General features: G+C 38.9%; 2 protein-coding genes across 2 annotated transcripts; one reads left to right on the top strand and one right to left on the bottom strand.

Moving 5' to 3' along the window:
• The first annotated feature begins 2,877 nt into the window (after positions 1–2,877).
• FGA (fibrinogen alpha chain) lies at positions 2,878–9,379 on the top strand. The gene is made up of 6 exons (XM_068681026.1): positions 2,878–3,038; positions 4,817–4,945; positions 5,783–5,966; positions 6,256–6,401; positions 7,018–8,092; positions 8,518–9,379. Exons 1-6 carry the CDS (start codon positions 2,892–2,894, stop codon positions 9,225–9,227), a joined length of 2,391 nt encoding a protein of 796 aa, XP_068537127.1. The 5' UTR covers positions 2,878–2,891; the 3' UTR covers positions 9,228–9,379.
• Positions 9,380–12,274: 2,895 nt separating this feature from the next.
• Positions 12,275–19,601, bottom strand: FGB (fibrinogen beta chain). The gene is made up of 8 exons (XM_068681028.1): positions 19,443–19,601; positions 17,672–17,875; positions 16,494–16,677; positions 15,677–15,904; positions 14,955–15,068; positions 14,272–14,394; positions 13,806–14,091; positions 12,275–12,886 (listed from the first exon to the last, which is right to left on the bottom strand). Exons 1-8 carry the CDS (start codon positions 19,515–19,517, stop codon positions 12,658–12,660), a joined length of 1,443 nt encoding a protein of 480 aa, XP_068537129.1. The 5' UTR covers positions 19,518–19,601; the 3' UTR covers positions 12,275–12,657.
• Between the last annotated feature and the right edge of the window lies 1 nt (position 19,602).

The following is a 19,602-nucleotide window of genomic DNA, read 5'->3' as shown; positions in this document are numbered from 1 at the left end:
AACCCTCTTTTACCGTGGTTGAAAAGGCAGAAACCCTTCTACTTGATGTGCTCACATTGCAAGAACGTGGACATTAAGAGAATGGTACACATTTCCTGTTTCTTCAATACATTTTGTTTTTAAAGCCTATAAAATTACAAAAATAATGTTCAGAGAGTATTGAAGATCACAAAATCAAGCTCTTTCAAGTTAGGAAAATCCAGAACTAATGTGACACATCACATCTGAATTATGTTTACATATTCATTATGATACAGTCCTAAAGATATTTATTACCTAATGCTGTTGGTTTTTTTTTGTTTGTTTGTTTGTTTTTTTGTTTGTTTTTTTGTTTGTTTTTTTGTTTGTTTTTTGTTTTCCTATTACATTATTTGCCTAATCAGTGCTGAGCATGGGAACTGGTTGCAAGAAGAATGAAGGAAAATTTGTTTGTTGTTGAAGTTGTAACAAATGTAGTGAGGAAGACCAGACTGGGTACAGTCATCTCTTACAGCCAATACTCTGCAAAATTAGGTACTGTTCCTGACCTCTTCATCTCATTCCCATGGGAGCACAGGCAAGTCACTCGGGGATCTTAGACCTGGCTGCTGGATGTTCCTCCAGACCTCAGTGCTAAGTGGAGAGCTACAGCTGAGGTCGGAGGGGTCTGCACATGCAGTGTATTCTGAGAACTCAATGTATCAAAAAAGATCCTCAAACCTAAAAGCTACTTTTGGACTTAACCTTCTCACCTGGCTTCTGCTGCCGTGAAATGGAGAAAGTGGTGCCCCGCGAATGAGTGTTGGTAAGGCACTGGGATAGTTGAGTGATGAGCACCACAGAAAAATCCCTGAGGTTTAAGTCTTCAGAAAAGAACATACAGCTTTAGGCACCACTGTACACACTAAACATGATCAGGAGAAGGGAGAATCACACGTGATCCAGCAGTACAGCCAAGTACATGTTTGTACACACAAGGAGGGCATGTGGAGGTAGGTGTATGTGCAATTCTTGTGTTCCTGAGCATGGAGGGCATAAAGCCATGGTCTTTGAGCAGAGTTTGGTGACTATCAAGTATGCTAAATTAGAGCTTATTATCTTGAGCGGGGACTGTCTGTGGACCCAAGTATATTTTGCATGTTGCTCATTTTACTCTGTTCTTTGAAAAAAAATTATCTTATTGCTACAAGTCTTTTTGTTATCATGATCTTTCCCTCCCTCAAGCATGTTACTGTTTTCTGAGCTTTTCGTAATTCCTCAAGATTCTTATATTTCTTTCACAGTACTGTTACACCAGAGTGAACACAACTGTGTAGGACTTGGAGTGGGGAAGAATCATCGGTCTTGCCACTGCTGAATTTAGCAGCGGAGAATTTATGAAAGTATATTATGTGCTTTGAGTTCAGGAGCTGCCTTATGGATGTTTATCAACCAAACAACACAGCCATGGCTGGCTGATCTTCAATCTGAGCAAAGGTAACATGGGGTCTGTCTGGACTTCTGTGGCTGAAGTTAGTTGCATTGTTCTGTTTCTGAAATTAGAAGGTGTTTCTTGCATCATAGCATTACTGGCACTGCGTGGGATTCAACAGAAGTCTTTACAAAACAGCCTGCAGGAAATTAAAATAAAGTCTTGTTTCAGCTTATGCATGCACAGGTAAGATTAAGTCTTAAATGTAATAGAACCCCTTTATATCTCATTTGCAAAGCCAGATTCTGGTGGTATAGGTGTAAATCAGTGGCATAAATCAATGTAGCATCATCTTATTGAACTGTTCTGTTTCCTGCTACCTGAGAATATGACTCAGTAATATTGGTATATGATCTGTTTAAGCTTAAGAGGGTTTTCCTGGGTAAGGGAAATGCGCAATGCAAAGCCAGAAATAGGAGAAAACAAAGGGTCCAATTCAACTTCAATGAACTTTACATGGAGAGCGACAAAGACTTCTGAAGATGGAAGAAGAGGAAAAACAGAGGAAAGGAGGATAAGAGAAAACTCAAGAGGCTGTTTCAATGGATCCAAAGCTACAATCAGCTATTTGTAGTTAAAAATGTACAGTGCCAGAATCAGGCTTAAACATGCCTCTGTGATGCAGGGTATGATGAGCAACCTGTAGTTGACAGAAAGTTTTGTGAATGTCATATTATTAAAAAAAATAAATAAAATAGAGTGTTTTATTCTTTCAACTGATTAAGCTGACATTTGCCCAAGCAAAGATTTTCTTGCTCATTTCTGCTCACTGTGGTGGCAACTGTGGTGGAGACAGGCAGCATCTTCAGGTGTTTGACAGCCATGTATAATATTCCCCAGTAATAGTAAGGCTCGTTATAGATCTCACAGCAGCAGCACATTATCATCAATTGCCACACATAAACTATATCCTTTGTTCAAAAATAAATTATACATATATTATATATATATCCCCTTAATTGTTCTCAACATTTTTCTGGGGCATTTTCAAATACTACTATATTGTGCTCTTCATAAGTATGTGTTCAATTCACACAGTCCATTTGGTCATTGATAGCCTATATCAACCTTTCTAAGGCAAGTACTTGCTTTAGGAGGCCCACGGGAACATAGTCACAGAGAAAGGGCAAACCAATGACTTCCTTTTTCAAAAATCAACTGTTTGATTACACTAGCTAAATTCCTGTCACACAGAGTGTGTCTTCCAGTGGTTGAGTATTCCTGGATGCTACTAGATCCTGGACACACTTTAGCTGAACATCTGTTTACAAAAAACTAAGCTTTAAACAGTTTTTTTTTTTCCTGGAATTCATGGTGTTGCCCTCATGCTGGTGCTCTACAATCTTATCTGGAGCAAACAGCACCAGAAAGTTGTGCAAGAGGCCTTAGGTAATCACCTGGGGACATCTGGCATGTTTTGTCTCCAAACAGAGGGAAAATAATGATTAATCTCAGATTTTCATTAAGGTTTAAATTGCATCAAAAGACGAGAGAAGAACATCCTCTCAGTCAGAGTTCTGCTCGCTCTTCTCTGAAGATGATATCCATGAGGATCCTCTGTGTGTTGCTCTGCTTCAACTTAGCCTGGGTATGAGTTTGCTTGCTTCATTCTTTTCATATCATGCTCATTTGAAGAATGAAGGTTTATTTAATCTTCATTCATTAGACATGTTTTGGCTGTCACCTAGCTTGTGAAATTCAATGCACACACATATGCACAAGCTTACTGTAAGCAATTCAGTGCTGGACTTTCACATCAGCAATTCTTGAATTTCCATTTCTCTAGTTTTTCTTAATCTGGTTTTGCTGAATCTGCCTGGCTTTAGGAGCAGCAAAGCAGATACATTAACATGAATTCCTAGATTCGTAGATGATTCTGTGTCTTAAAACTTGTATGCCAGTGGATCCAGCAAGTCAGGAACTTTAAAGTTTATTTTAGGGTAAATTCTACTCTCCTTTGGGTAGAACATCTCAGTTTACCTCTACAATATTTTCCAGCTACAAATAACACATAATACCTTTATCATAAAATACCGATTATACAACAGTGATTCCTGTGACAGCAGCAGCAGGAGGTTAAAGCAGATTTAAGCAAGAATCGTTTTTTAGATAAGGAAAGCGATTGTCTTGATTTTCAACTATGCTAATATAACTTTGCCCTTTTTTTCATTTAGGTCTCAGCCCATAATCTTGTTTTAGTCTTTATGTTTCTCTTTGTGACTGTGTTTTGAAGAAAGTGGATATTTTAACAAATGAGAGGAGTTATACAAAGCAGATATGACAAAACAGAAGTAGTCATGTTTGAGCTGTCAGTGCTGAAAGGGCACAGACCATCTAAAATTAAACTTTTTATTTGTTATTTTGTTAACAGGCAGTTGGGTCAGATCCTCAGGATGAATTAAGCAAAAATGAATAAACACTCCAGTTCCATAGGGATGAGGTTCTGGCCCTGAAGGCTGAAATTAGGGAAAGTTTCTCTGCCTCAGAATAAATCATTAATATTTTTAAGCATTAATTATACTGCTTGAAAAGAAAGTAAGATGTGTGCAGAGGAGTCTAGTCAGACCTAATTACATATCAAGTCTTAAAACAGTCTCCTTCATCTTTTATGAAAAAAATAATTATTTTCCAGTCCTTTACTGAGCAATAACGCAATAGGAATCTTTACAATGTTTTGATTTAGAATTAGCTAGTGTAAATGTATTCTTGCTTCTCAGATTTCAAGAAAATCTCAATACATATCTTTCTTCTCTTTCCATTAGCAGAGTAGAATGCATTAATCACTGACATTAGTAATTTTATTACAGTGTTATTAGCTTTCTTGTTCTTTATGTTGGGCAAAACACAGCTACAAAGTTATAGTTAGCAACTCTGATTAAAATCAGAAATACTAACGGGAAAACAAAATTCATATATATATTTAAGACAGTTTTGTGTAGACTGGAGGGGGTAGAATGAAAATAGAAACTTAGAAATATGACAACAAACAGATGTAGAACATAGAAATTTCAAAGCATATGCTTTACCTTAAGCAGTTTGAATCTAATTTCAAGTTGTTTTTTAACATTTTTTTAAGTTTACACAGAGCACAAGATCACCTTTTAATGATATTGTCATATATCCTGAGCACCTTTCATTAATTTTAAGGTGTGTTAATTTTAAGAATTGAAAAGCTTTATTGTAAGAAAATCATATCTTACAAGAAATGCCAGGAATAAAACCCTTGCATTGCTGCGTGATTCTTTCCACATGGCTGCATTTTCTGCGGCAGTGATGCCACTGAGTGCTTAAGTGCTTAAATTTCTATTCTCTTGACAACTGTTTAGACAATCTCAGGTTTGCACTTCCCCTTTTTTCACCTGGCAGGCGCAGGATGGAAAGAGCAGCTTTGAAAAGGAGGGCGGAGGTGTGCGTGGTCCCAGAATTGTGGAGCACATGCAGCAGTCCACCTGCAAGTATGAGAAGAACTGGCCCATCTGTGCGGATGATGACTGGGTGAGCAATGAGCTTTGGGGATGAAAACTGGGTACTCACAGACGTCAGCCAGCCTGCTCTGATGGGTGTCATGCAGGCTGTACACATTTGAGCCTTAGATCTGAGAGAGGGCAGCTAAACCTGCACATCAGGGCATCGTGGCATCCTGGGGAAAAGAAAGAAAGAAAGCAATGCAGCTGTTACTGAAGAAGAAAGAAAGGGAAGGAAGAACAGTTTTCAGAGGTACAGAATCAGTCTGGAATAGAAAGATGAAATAAAAGAAGATTATTCCGTAAAAAATGATTATTATTTTCAGAATTTTGATATTGCTGCTTTTGGAGTTGGTAAGAGAAAGGCAATTGAAAGGAAGATGTGTGACAAAGAAAAATAAGTAAAAATAACTCATATTTCAGGAGCAACTTTTTAGAAAACCAGATGACAAAACATTCAGTAAAAGGTTCGTAATGACTGACTGAATGTCCCTGTGTATAAACTGTCAGTTTGTCTTCTTCTTGCCTCTTATATCTCAACTCACCTTTATGCTATATTTGTAAGATGTAATCTTGCCAAAGAGCTTTAGTTTATAAGAACATTAGGCTTTTCTGAGGAAAATTTTGCTTTAATAACTTGACCTAGGACATCCTTTCTCAAACTGGACAACAAAGCTCTCCTTACAGCAGTCTTTTGGGAAACAAATAAGGTTTTTTGTTTGTTTTATTTTATTTTACTCTTGAGGAAAAGAGTAAAAGGAAAATTAAGGGTTCCTAATCTGTGTTTACAAAATCTGTAAACATATTGATAAAAATAAGGCATGCTCATGAAGACTTTAACACAATTATTTCTTTCTTCCAATCTTAGGGTACAAAATGTCCATCAGGTTGCAGAATACAAGGACTGATTGATGACGTGGACCAGGATAATAGTCACAGAATAGACAAAATTAGGCAGCTGCTCGCAGACAATCAGAACAACTATAAAACGTCCAATCGGATAATTGTGGAAACCATAAATGTAATAAAACCAGGCCTGGAGGGTGCCCAGCGTAAGTATCTCCCTCAGTTTTATATTTCATGGCTGATTTTTTTGGGTGTGCATTAACAGTATTTAGTGAAAATATATGCTGTACTGGCCCTCATTTTCAAAAGACAGAATAAACATAGTAATACATGACTCTTAACTAGTAACTGGTAAAAACTAATGTAGGTTTTTTAAGTTTACTGTTATGAGAAATATGTTAAGTACATATTTTAATTGTGTGTTTTAACACATGACACTCTTTTAGGAAAGAAAATCACACAAGCATAGCTGACCCTGATGCATTTTTGTTTCAGAGCTTGATGAGAATTATGGGCAGGTGTCAGCAGAACTGAGGCGGAGAATTGTGACATTAAAGCAGAGAGTTGTCACTCAAGTGAACAGAATTAAAGCTCTGCAAAACAGCATCCAGGATCAGGTGCTGGAGATGAAGCGCTTGGAGGTGAGCAGCTGCTACACCATGCATATTGTTTCCAGAGCTTAGCTACAGAGCGAAGAGGGTCTGTTATACCAAGCACAGCAACTGGTGCTCCATCCAGAAGGAAAATACTATCTGACCTGCTGAGGCAAATCCCCAAATGAGTTGCTTTCTGGGGGGCTTGCTTTTCTCCTCCTGCTGCATGAGAACCAGCATTAGCTAAGGAGGGCTCCTTCTCTCATCTGCTCTCAGTCAAGCAGCCAGGATTATCTGCTGATAAGTGGCTCCGTGTGGGGCAAGTCTCCTCCTGTAAGGAGCTGCTAGTCACTGGGGACAAGGGGGGAGAGGTCCTGTCCTTCATAAGGACACCCTTATGCCCCAGGAGCAACAGGAGCAGAAACTGGGAACATGCCACAATGTACTTCTCCATGGCACTTATGTGCATCGTGCCATTGTGTGTGTTGTATTTGCAGTGGAAATGAAGCCAGGGTAGGTTTCAAAATGGAGCTTTGGAAAATCTTGGCTGTAGATGGGAGGTACCAGTGCAGCTCCCAGTTTTGCCCAGTCCAGTTAAATAATATACTAGTTTGTGAAAGTCAGGCAAGTTCCCTAACCAAGTTATTTCTCTCTGTTCATGCAGGTGGACATTGATATTAAGATACGAGCTTGCAAAGGAAGCTGTGCTAGAAGTTTTGATTACCAGGTGGACACAGAAAGCTATGATAACATCCAGAAGCAGCTTACCCAGGCCAGCTCCATCAACATGAACCCAGACCTTCAAACAACCACCTTGAGCACACTGAAAATGAGGCCACTTAAGGACTCGACTGTGCCTGAGCATTTTAAGCTTAAGCCTCTGCCAGAAATGCAAGCTCTGAATGCATTTAATAACATCAGGCAGATGCAAGTGGTGTTAGAAAGACCAGAAACAGGCTCGAGCTCCTCCCGAGGCGAGACCCTGTATCACGTGGCAGAATCAAGGGGGGATGGACATTCCCACACCGGCAAATTAGTTACTTCTCCCCATGGGAGAGACACCCCTAGCCTGGGAGACAAAACCACCACTGTTCATAGATGCACCAAAACTGTCACCAAGAAAGTTGTTACTGGCCCTGATGGCCCCAGGGAAGAAATAGTTGAGAAAATGGTTTCCTCTGATGGCTCAGACTGCACCCACTTGCAAGGACTAGGAAATATTGGAGGTGAAGGAAGCACGTACCATATCAGTGGGCCAGATAGCTTCCACAACCTAGGCAGGCTTTTCCCTGACTTAGAGCCCTTTCTTCCCCATGAATCTGGATCCAGTGGCAGTAGATACACTAGTGGATCTAGCACCATTTCAACTAGCGGCCGTGTCACGGGGACAGGCAGCAGCCACCTGAGTACTGGAACATCCAGCCACACAGTGTCTTACGGAGGGAAAGACAAATTCACTGACTTAGGAGAGGGGGAAGAAGATGACTTTGGAGGACTCCAGTTTCAGCCTGGATTCTCGTCTAGCGGTGCAAGTCACTCCAAGACTGTAGTTACCAGCTCCTCTTCTAGTTTCAACAAGGGAGGCTCCACTTTTGAAACCAAATCACTAAAGACCCGTGAAATATCTGAGCAGCTAGGTGGGGTGCAACACGATCAGAGTGCAGAGGACACCCCAGACATTCAGGCACGCAGCTTCAGAGCGGGAGCAGTGAAGCAAAGGACAGCCAGCACTGGGAAAGGTACACAGGCTCACAGACATAGCTAATGAGGTAGTGGAGCCAAACTCCATCCATAACCAAACTGACAGGTACTGCAGGTACTGCAGTATAATGATGTGATGATAAAATGCCAGAACTGTGTCTGTTTGTTGCCACCTTGGAAAAAAAAGAAAATGAAAAAAAAAAAAAAAAAAAAAAGAAAGAAAGAAAAAAAAAGGGGGAAATTATATCATTAATATTTGGGTATTACATAGACAATTCAGTTTAAGAAATACGTAACATTTTCTTCTCTCAATTCTTTTTAACATTGCCTGTCATTATACCTAGCATAGTCCAAGACATGTTTAACAAATTTTCCTCAGAGCTATTGCTACTTGGATTCCTCTGAAGTTTTTATTAAATTTTACTGATAACTCCTGTCAAACCAGATCAACTTTTTTTTTTAGACTGCGATGATATCCGCCAGAAACACACTTCTGGTGCCAAAAGTGGCATTTTCAAAATCAAGCCAGCGGGATCCAATAAGGTTTTGTCAGTTTATTGCGACCAAGACACCACTTTGGGAGGATGGCTATTGATCCAACAGAGAATGGATGGATCAGTGAATTTTAACCGGACCTGGCAAGACTACAAGAAAGGTTTCGGCAGCGTGGATGCCAAAGGGCAAGGAGAGTTGTGGCTGGGCAATGAAAACATTCACTTGCTGACTCAGAATGACACTCTGCTTCGTGTAGAGCTAGAGGACTGGGAAGGAAATGCTGTGTACGCAGAGTACATTGTGCAGGTAGGGTCTGAAGCAGAAGGGTACGCCCTCACCGTGTCCTCCTACGAGGGCACAGCTGGGGACGCGCTGGTCACCGGCTGGCTGGAGGAGGGCACCGAGTACACGTCCCACGCCCAGATGCGGTTCAGCACCTTTGACCAAGACCACGACCGCTGGGAGGAGAGTTGTGCGGAGATGTATGGGGGCGGCTGGTGGTACAACAGCTGCCAGGCAGCCAACCTCAACGGCATTTACTACATGGGGGGCCACTACGACCCGCGGTACAATGTTCCCTATGAGATCGAAAATGGTGTTGTCTGGATGCCTTTTAGAGCCTCTGATTACTCCCTGAAAATCACTAGAATGAAAATCAGACCCATGGACACCTTGTAGAAGGACAGGCATTTATTATATGTGTCACAACTAAAAGATGAAAAGATTTTTCATGTATATGTGCATGACATACCTTGACCCTATGAATGTGAAGGCAACTGGACATACAGCTCGTGGCTTACAAAATAAACACTGATTAATTATTAACAAAATAGTTCTTTCATCTTCTTTATAACTGAAAAACTTTTAAAGGAAATATTGATTTTAAAAAGCTTTTTATATAAACCTTGTCTGCAACCTTTCTATCGGTCCCTTTATAAAACTTCAGTAAACATCTCTCTGATGGACAGAGTACTTCTTACTAACATGTTTTAGGCTTTTCAACATGCTAGACATGTTAAAGGTCAAAAACGCACAAAATGACTATCCCTAATTTATGACTTACACAATTGTTCCAAAGTGTGAGTGAAAAATTACATTTGTGCAGCAATTTTCTAAAAAGCAGCTTAAGTTTATCTTGATGGTGATTTGGAAGAAGAGTCTTGGGTACGCCAATAGTAGTCACATCAATCTACTGAAGAAATAAGCAATTCAAAGTGACAAATTGTGGTGCTCTTTGGAGCAAGTTAACAGACTGGACTTCAACTTAATAACATTTGCCAGACTTAATCACTTACTTCAGCTGCAGAGAAAAATCCCAAATCCAGGTGATACTTGTATCAAATATGCTGCCTCAAGTCTTATCACAATAATTTAATATTTAAATGTCTGCCTTGCACCTTCCTTCTGAGAACTGTAAAAAAAGCAAAAACATATTTTTTTATCTCTCAGGCTTATTCATTATCACCAGCATAGAAGGTTTCGGGGCTGGATGGTTATTTTATTGCTGTTAGTACTGGATAGATGAGGATATACAAAGTGTACTGCTCATATTTCTGCAGCTACACCACGCATGCAGCAGTAAGCTACCTAACCTTTCATAGGTGTTGAAAATAGATCTTAATCCAGTTCATAGCTCTATGTGAACACAAGACATAAGTGGAATAGAATTTGGCCATACAAAGCCTGTAGGGCTAGACCCCTATTTTAGTGAAACCAGCAGGGAGACACTTGCATTATGCCCAGGTTTAGATCTTTTGAATGTGATTTTACTATTTTTACCTGATCTTTTTCATGTTTCTCTCCACTGTTAAGATTCATATTTATGGATAAAATTACACAAGTATTTACTCTTTTTATTTTTTCTATGCTTCAATTGAGAAACAAGCATAAGCAGAATTGCTTGCCTTAAATCTTACTGGTCAGCATTTTTCATACCATTTAACAATATAATAAAATACTGAGAAGGCTCAATTTCAGCCTTTTTTCAGGGCTTCTCAAGCACAACCATTGCATAACATTTTTTGAAATTTTGCTGAAGTGCAGAGACATCTTTACAGACAGATGCATGGAGAAGTTTCTACACTTTTGGAAAAGTTGCTTATGCTTTATGCCATGTGTTTGTTCCCTAGTGTCACTGGAAGCCTGTCTGAGGGGACGCTGAATATTTGCAGTCATGCAGTGTGATGCTGCTATGACATCTCCTTGTCCTCCTGAACTCCAGAGATTAAATAAACATTAGAACTGTAAATGAGAATTTTAGACTGCCATCATAATCAGCTAAAGAATTGTTGAAGGTGAGAAGGGTAGCCTCACTGACAAAAGATCTTGATCTATACAGAGAGCTTGGTCCAAATCACAGATGGGATAAACAGGTGCATTTGGGAACAGGGAACAAAAGGATGACTGTCAGAATAACATTGATACATCTCTGTATTGTATTAGATGCCTCTAGAAAGAAGGCAATTTGTGTTGTGTTTGCTTAAACTACCTTTATTATTCACAGGTAATGTACACCTGGGTAGGATTTATACAAGGAGATGTTTTGTTTGGAGGGTTTAGCTGGTTTTAATAAAACCTTTTTGCAAATGGCAAAATGTGCTTCTCATCACTGCTCATGGTGTTCCCCCTGCTCAGTCAGCTCACTGGGTCAAGGTGTACCCATGCAACTCAAAGGCAGAGTTCACAGGCAACTCGTGTTGTTGAGCCTGGCCACCTTTCTGTCCATAAAGGAAAACATTCGTAATAAAAAAGCCAGTATACAGATAGTCAACCTCACTAACTTGCTCTCTTACTGCATGCACAGCACCCCATCTCTCTTTGCTACAATCCGGTTTGTATCTTGCCTGAACTTCCTTCAGCACTTCCAGGTCACAGGCACTTTCCTAGGCTTCTGTGCAAGCAAGCTGTTGATCTGGCAATGGGAGTGGAACAGGGTAGTTCCCTCCAAAGCAGCTGTAGTAACAAGCCCCAAAGTCCCAATTACCCCATTAAGTGGTAAAGACAAGGGAAGACTGCAACAGACAGGGGCTGGGTGATTTGGGAGGATGCCAATACAAAGATAGGCAGGACCTGAATACTGTATTTAGCCCAGAGCCTGAAAGCCTCTCCACTGTCCAGTTTGCAGTGTTCTAATGGCTGCACAGGAAAATCTGAGCAGATATAGGGGAAAAAACATCACAAAGAGAGTGAAGTGGAGCAGGCTGCCCATCAAGGCTGTAATATTTTCAAGATACTCAAAACTTGACAGGGCAAAGCCCTCAGGAACCTGATCTAACTTTGAAGTTGGCCCTGATTTGAGCATGAACTTGGCCAAGATGCTCTCTAGTGTTTCCTTCAAACCAGAACTAACCTATGACTGGAGTTACTAATTGCTCTTGTCCTGCAACACTGATTGTGTGAAAGACTTACCAGTCAGCTCTCCTAATACTATATAGGATATACTATAAAGACTGTGGGATGCTGGAAAGGATATTATGAGGTATGGTATGCAACTGAGTTTCTGTAAAAGGGCATATTTAATCCAGGAAATAGGATGTGAACTAAATGACTGTTCACCTACAGATTTTTTAGATATATATTTTTTTTACTTTATTCCTTCTCAGCTTGTTACACAGGTAGTTACCACATCTTTGTGATATAAAAGAAGCAAAACAGTGCTTTCTTTGGTGAAATGTATTTGCTTTTCCCCCAATAATGCTTAAAGACTTAGAAATTGTGGAGAAAAATTCAGTTTTAAGGCTTTATTTATTTTTTTTTAGAAAACATTTTATAATAATCCTCTTCCTTTTCAATTTTGATATGGAACTTCTTTGTAACAGAGTGAAACAAGTATACATATATATATTTTATCGGACATCTTCAAAACCAGTACTTCTGTCTTGTGAAGAAATGAAAAATGGAACAAAATACACTAGCGGCTCATTTTCATAGTTCAGATTTTGATTTTCACTTGCCATTGCCTTTCACTTTAGGTCACTATATAGTCCTACATATGCATTTGGTTCTCATATGTAAAGACAAGCCTTAATACCACGTTGAAAAACATAACCAGGTACAAATATGAAAAGAAAATCCCTGTTTCTTTACACTTAGATCACTTTTATAGCAGTTAATCTGGGAAGTATGGCTTGATTTTCATGCTAATCTTCTTCATTGAATACCATGACCCTTTCCAGTTCATCCATACAATACCATCATCTGTACCATGTTTTGCCATATCCCAGCTGTAGGACCCTCCCCAGTAGTATCTGCCATTGGGGTTGGCTGCATGGCAACGATTGTACCACCATCCACCACCATCTTCTTTGGAGCACTGTTTTCTTGAATCTGTAGTTAACCTGATGAAGTAAAAGGAACAGTTAAGACAGATGAACAAGCAAATAGATGAGAGTGCACACACATGTCCCTGTACTGAAATTTTCAAACCACAACAAATATTTAAAATTCTTCTCTGAACTTTACATAAAAGATTGACCATTGCAAGCATGTGCTATACAGTACACTTGGAACATGAAGCTGCTATGAGAAATAGGTAAAATTTTATCTGTATCTCTTTTAGAATGTCTTTTTAGTTTACTAAATGATAAATACAATTACTTGCAGTTCATAATGCTAACTGCAATATCAATTCAATTTAGGGATATTAGAAATAATGATAATTGTATGTTTTCCCAAATCTAAACAATTCCTTTATTCGTAAGTAGGTAATCGGGTCTTAAGATAGACATATAGCATATATTTTAGAGACAGAGTGCTGAATTACATCCTTTACAAATGAGCTCCAGTCTTCTGAGTAGGCTTTTTTTTTTTTTTAATAATCTATTCCCTCAAGACTCATTACTGTGTTACAGGGGAGAGTACCAATATTCCTACTCAAGCAAGACAGTGCTTAGGACAAGCACTGCCACCATCAGGTTCTGATATTGAGAATATTGTACCAGATTTGCCATTTTGTCTCTGGTAACATCATTCATGTACTCAAAATAATTCAGTGTGCCTGCTCCTCACATGGCTGTGGAGCAGTGCTACCATAATATAGTTTTACCTGCCCTTTAGCTATGTCAGTTCTGCCATTGGCTACACCAGTGGGACAGCGTGAACACTTGGCTAGTAACTTGGAGTGAGAAACTTATTTTAGGTTACTATGAAATGCTGTGCAAACTAGCATCAAAGCAGAGAAATATTCTATATTTCTCTTAAGGAGAGACATATGGTCTGATAATTAATTTCTTTTAACTGTCTAATGTGGTTACATACCATCCATCATTGTCTCTGTCGTAAGTACTGAAGAACATGCCATTGTGAATTGTCATTGTCCTGTTTTCTCCATACAACGTTGAAGCTCCTTCCATCAAAGCATTGCCTGCATTGCCTCCGTAGTTACTAACTGAAAGCTGGTACTTGTTTCCTTCATTATGTATGGTGAAACCTCCATAGCGAGCTGATACTTTATCACCATTCCAATCTTCCATTTCAATTAAAACTTTAGTGGGCCCTATCTTGGTAAGTTGGCTGATTTTGTCATTTCCAAGCCAATATTCACCTGAGAAGCAACAGACGAGAGTTCTGTGAAATTGATTTCACAATATACTTCAAGGTAACTTTATGATTTGCCCACGTCTGCCAAAGCAGATTGGTTAATTTTAAAAAGTCAAAATGCTTCAAGAAATATGAGAAAACAGTTTCAGTAAGAACTCTTCATGTTTCATGCTCGGTGTTTTACCTGGTGTATCACAGTAGTTCTTCCCTCCACTCTTTGCAACATTTCCAAATCCTTTTTTATATTCATCCCACGCTCTTCCAAAATTAACACTGCCATCCTGGCGGTTCTGAATCAAAGTCCAGCCTGCAGGAGCAACAGTATTTAGATTAATTTGCTCTTATGAAAGGAGCATGAAACGTTAAGATACAGCCCTTCTATCATCATCTCATGGATGCTGTGACTTCCTTGCAGCAAGTATGAGTTTTCACTGTTTATGAATTCAGCCTTGCCATTTTTACTCACTCTGAAGGGGTGCATTGCTTCATGAGCAAATGTGGAAAAAACATAAGGTGAAAGAGTGACCCAGTTTTTTTTTGGCTAGCATGTAGTAGCAGGGTAGGAAATGAGCCAGACCCTCCACTTCTGCCCACCCATTGTCCATTTTAGCCATAGTAAGTATTCACCAGTCCCTTCCCATTAATTTATTTCCAGTTTCATTATAAAATCTCCTGCAGTGTATCTGAAGATGACCAACAAGACTTTCTTGAATTAGTCAGACTTAATTCTCAAGTAACTACAAAAATTGCAGTTCAGTATGTGATTGTTTAAATTGCAAGTTACTACTTCTTTTTTTTTTTTTTTTTTTTTTTTTGGTGGAATTCTTATTAATTAATATTTTAACAACGTTGTTATTTCACACTAACCTCCATCATCTGTTTCCATGTCACAGTATACTCTGTATGGTCTGACGAAAGGATCTGGTTGGATGAGGTACATTTCAGATGTTTCACCTCCCTTTCTGAAAATATCCTCACATTCTGCAAGAATAAACCAGAGACTCTGTTACTGAAAGAGCGCCAAACTCCTTGGTTTGCTGATTGCAAGGGAACAATTTTAAAGATGCATTTATGTACTTTGATTTTGATTTCCATACTACATTGTATGAAAGAAGCAAGGAAGAAAGAACAGCATACTTGCATTGCTATACTTTTCTAGATAAGAATTTCTAAAAGCTCAACCTGAACAACTGAAGACTATTTATATTTTAATTACTTTTTGAATTGGACAAGCTTGTAAAAAGAGAAACTTTCTTGATTGAAAAAGTAAAGAGTACAACTATGAGAGTCACAAATGTATTACCTTCACCTCACTGAAGGTGAATGTGGTTTACCTTACCTCTTCAAAATGCTATTGGCCAATGATGATGACCAGTTATTAGATGAGGAAATCTTTGGTCTGACCAGTACAGGTCAGTAAAAAGATTTTTTCATATTGGATAACCATCTGTCTTTTCTGCTATCCTAATCAGCGTCATAGGTTTCAGAGCAACCAACTCACACCACCAACAACTGAATGACGTGTTTATCAATATGCATAGTGATATAAATGTGAGAAGAAAGAGATGTTATTATAGTTAAATGAGTACCTTTGCCTGTAACCACCGGAATATTACAGGAAGCAACGCATGGGGAACGGCAGTAGTCTGTTTGGGTTGCAATGGCATTTTCCAGTTTCTGGATCTTTTTGTATAAAGTTTCCGTGACTGCACGAAGGACCCTGAGGCTTGATGGGATGTTATTGTCCAGATTATCCTTTATATAATTATAATGCAATTCCACTTCTGTGTTATACTCAGAAAGTAAAATATCATTGTCTAGAAAAACAATTAGATGAGAAGCAGATTAATTTTCAATGTTATGAAAAAGTCAAGAGCAATCTGTAAGCACAATCTGAGAAGCCACTTGTTTTCTCAGTGGGGAGGAAGGATATACGTGTCTTTCGATTACCTTTGCACACTGTGCAAAAACAGATTCTTGGAAAATTATTACATGTGCACCATTATTTCTTTGCAAGCTCATAGATTTATCAGTGTCACTATATTCTGCCAAAGAACTATAACTAGCTTTCTCTCCAGAGAGCCATGGTGCCAAGCCAGGATCTGGGCATAAAGGAGTTGGATGGATCAAAGGAGTTGTCAGGAATCAAAGAATTGGGAAGCAGCTAAGAGAGGGGGCAACCCTTACAGTTAAAGGCCTAATAAGAATCTTGCTTCAGTATCCATTCCTTTGACTCTCTGAAATTATTTTTTTAAAAGATTTAAGATGGCAGAGTTATGGAACCCTACTTTGCTAGATATCCTACTGCATTTTCAACATTTTTAAAAAGTCCTCTTAGCAAGTAATAGTAGCAGCGTCACTAGAACTATAATATCATTTACATTATGATTCATAACAACAGCATACCTTTTCTTTGTTTCTGTGTCTTTATCAGTTTATCATCTATCATATTCACATATTGATAGAAAGTTGTAGAAGTATCAGAAAATTTGGTCACTTTGTCTTTTAGATCACGAATAACTGATGTCACAATCTTTTCTTGTTTTACCAGTGCAGTTTGCAGTTCACATCCAGTTGGACAGAGTACTCCCTTAAAAAAAAAAACAAAAAAAAAAAACAAGGGCTGTGTATAAAAATCAAGTAAAAAAGAGAAGTTTCTAAACTAGTCAGTGAAAGGACATAGCTTTGAAAGCACTGAATAGTTAGTAATATGTGACCATATATTTAGGCATCAAGGTACAGGCTTAAGATATTTAACTTTATGAAGAAGCTGCAGTGTGAAGGGTAGGAAGGTGTCTTGAGTATCCCCAACAGGACTCCTGTTGGAGCTCTTTGGAAAAGTCCTCTCTTCACACTTTTGGGTCCACTAACTGCTTTTCACTTTTCTGCACTGCTAAATGTTCACAGTGTTCAGCCACCTGATCCATGACTAGAATCTGTCAGGAACTAGCTGGTGTTCATGCATGTTTATATATACCCCTTCCTCTTTCACTATCCTCAGAAAATCAACCATGTTCTCTATGCCTTGGTTATGTATGTCTCTCTTGAAATGGCCATGTATGTTTCATTAAAAAATGATTATGTCAAGAACTGTGAGCACTATTGCTTCTTCAACAAGAACTGCACTGACTTCAGTCACTGGAGCAGTGACTGAATGTAGACTATAATTATGGTTTGAAACAAATTTTAAGATGTGAGTTTTTGGAGCCCCTTGAGATTACCTGAAATCCAAGCCATCTCTTTTGCAGAACTTTTTTTCTGTCATTCTTAATAGTCACCTATGCAAGCCAATGGGTAAATCTCAGGCTAACCCACAGATGCTTCCTTTCCTCATTTGTGGTTTGAACCTTTTCTTTCTCCCCTTACTCACTGTAGGCTGTTTGTCTTTGTGACTATCCCATGGACTCTATAGCACTGCACTTCTGAATGAAGCTCTACCAAACCCAAACAAAAAGACATTAAGTTTTGCTGCTTTAAATGAAAGATCATTCTGTGTTTGGCAAAGAAAACTATTGTTCAGCACACTAGAAGGCTGTTAACAACCGTGCCATCCTCCATTTCTGTTTAGACAGGGAGACACCTACCAGCTCCTCGAGAGGATGCTTGCAGCCACCAGCATCAGGATAGATGATACGTTCCTTCTTGCTGCCCTGCTTATCCGGCTTTCGTGGCCGGGGCTGGTACCCAGTTCCAGAGATGGGAGGTGCCACGGGTCTGAGCGTGGGGGCCGTTTCTCGCCTTTTGTCTAGGGGTCGGTGGCCTCGAGCCTCAGGTACAGTGCTTTCGTCCTGCAAAGCCAGGGGAGAGGAAGCTCTCTTGAGTCTAGGATTGCTATTGCAAAATGCTATGCACAGGGTGATGGTATCCATTCAGCACTCTATTTCAAACAGCAAAGAAAATTGTGGATTGGAATAGAAACAGCATCAGCTGAAATACAATACTGACATTATGTACAAATTATCACAATGTTTTTCCTTGTAAAAGCAGTCATACTCACTTCACCTAGGGATAGACAAGCTAAAAAGCCTTTAAACCAAAGCAAAACGATAATTCGATGTTTCATTCTGACTAAGGAATAAAGTTGATATAGCTCAGAGCCACTGAGAATCATGAAACTTTAAGTGGTGAGATTAAAAGAAAAATGTTAGAAATAAGAGGGGTAGGAAGAATATTCATCATCATGTGAATATTCAGTGTCCCAGTGGCTTAATAAAGAAGATTGCTCAGTCACAGCCCTCCAGCCAGGTTTTTAGAACTTCTTTGGATGCCCATGTTCCTCCTCCCTCCCAGGAGCAGGAACAGCAACAGCCCCCCGCATCCCATGCTGTGTTTTTGCCAGCAGCAAAGGCTTACACATCGTCTCCTAAGAAGAACACTACCCCTGTGAGGCTTACGTATAAAAATCGGCAAACAGAAACACCATCTTAACAATTTCATTTCTTCGAGAAACTTCCATCCTAAAGTTTATCCTGAAAAACTAGTAAGTCAAGCAATGAAACTAAATTATTTGTTGAAATGAAACCTTCAATAATTAGTTGTTTGAACAATTGGATCAAAATCTTTGATCATGTCCAATCCCACTCGGACTTAACTGCAAATAACAAACATTTGTAGGCAGCATGCGAATTTCTGAAAATGATTTAGTGTGGTAATCTCATCAATAATCAATGTACAGACATATACATTTATGTTGTATAACAGAAAATAAACTAATTTCTGGTCACCTGACCCTATTTCTGACCTATTTCATTTTTGCAGGGATTTCCAAAATATAAAAACCATTCTGAAATTATAAATCAAATTTCCTAATAAAACATTTTTCTTGTTGAAAACTAAATACAAGTTAAGTTATTTTAGATTGATCCTCATTGCTTACCTTTTGGTTTAACTATCACCTCTCCATTTCAAATACAAATCTGGCAGTTAATGATCTGGTGGCTAATTTATTTTTCCCAATGTCTACTGAATCTATAGTAAAATTGTTCCTGTCTTTCAGACAGGACATGATTAAATACACGTTTCTATGCCTTTGCACATCACAAATGAATTGTCCGTAACATGTCAAAATTGCTACATAAATATCCTTAAATAAATTTAGCTGAATAACTAATCTTACCGTTCTTCATTCCCTAAAGAAAGGAAAGAACGTATATCCAAAACCAGAAAATAACTGCTGCACTGTTAAATACCTATGAAGAAATAACTGAAAGATTATTTCTCTGAGGAGAAAAAGAACACACACTGTATAATTTTCTAACTTAGCTAAATCACATAAGCCAGGTAAGTCATGCATGCAATTGAATAAAATTAATAATTTTCACTCTTATTATTATTAATTCCAATCAGTATTACAACCTCATCATCGTAATCAGTAGAAGCCTGGGATTTAATGAAAGGAACACAGAGCAGGAGCAACAGGAGCAGCTTCATGGCGCTGGCTTGCTTGAGCTGCTCGGTGACCCTCTCCCATCAGCAGCTCTGACAGGGCAAGATCCTCTCTGTTCCTATATATACA

Source organism: Anas acuta, chromosome 4 (genome assembly GCF_963932015.1).
Source record: "Anas acuta chromosome 4, bAnaAcu1.1, whole genome shotgun sequence".
NCBI lineage: Eukaryota > Metazoa > Chordata > Aves > Anseriformes > Anatidae > Anas > Anas acuta.
This window is presented reverse-complemented; position numbering and strand designations above follow the sequence as displayed.

Bases quoted from the DNA above. Each gene is read 5' to 3' on its own strand.
- FGB (XM_068681028.1), bottom strand. From the start codon at position 19,517: ATGAAGCTGCTCCTGTTGCTCCTGCTCTGTGTTCCTTTCATTAAATCC. The intron at 15,905-16,493 runs GTATGCTGTTGT...TTGTTTTTCTAG, and splicing joins GACACAGAAACAAAGAAAAG to ACAATGATATTTTACTTTCT. The intron at 14,092-14,271 runs GTAAAACACCGA...GTTGCTTCTCAG, and splicing joins GAACTACTGTGATACACCAG to GTGAATATTGGCTTGGAAAT.
- FGA (XM_068681026.1), top strand. From the start codon at position 2,892: ATGATTAATCTCAGATTTTCATTAAGGTTTAAATTGCATCAAAAGACG. The intron at 3,039-4,816 runs GTATGAGTTTGC...TTCACCTGGCAG, and splicing joins TCTGCTTCAACTTAGCCTGG to GCGCAGGATGGAAAGAGCAG. The intron at 5,967-6,255 runs GTAAGTATCTCC...TTTTTGTTTCAG, and splicing joins AGGCCTGGAGGGTGCCCAGC to AGCTTGATGAGAATTATGGG.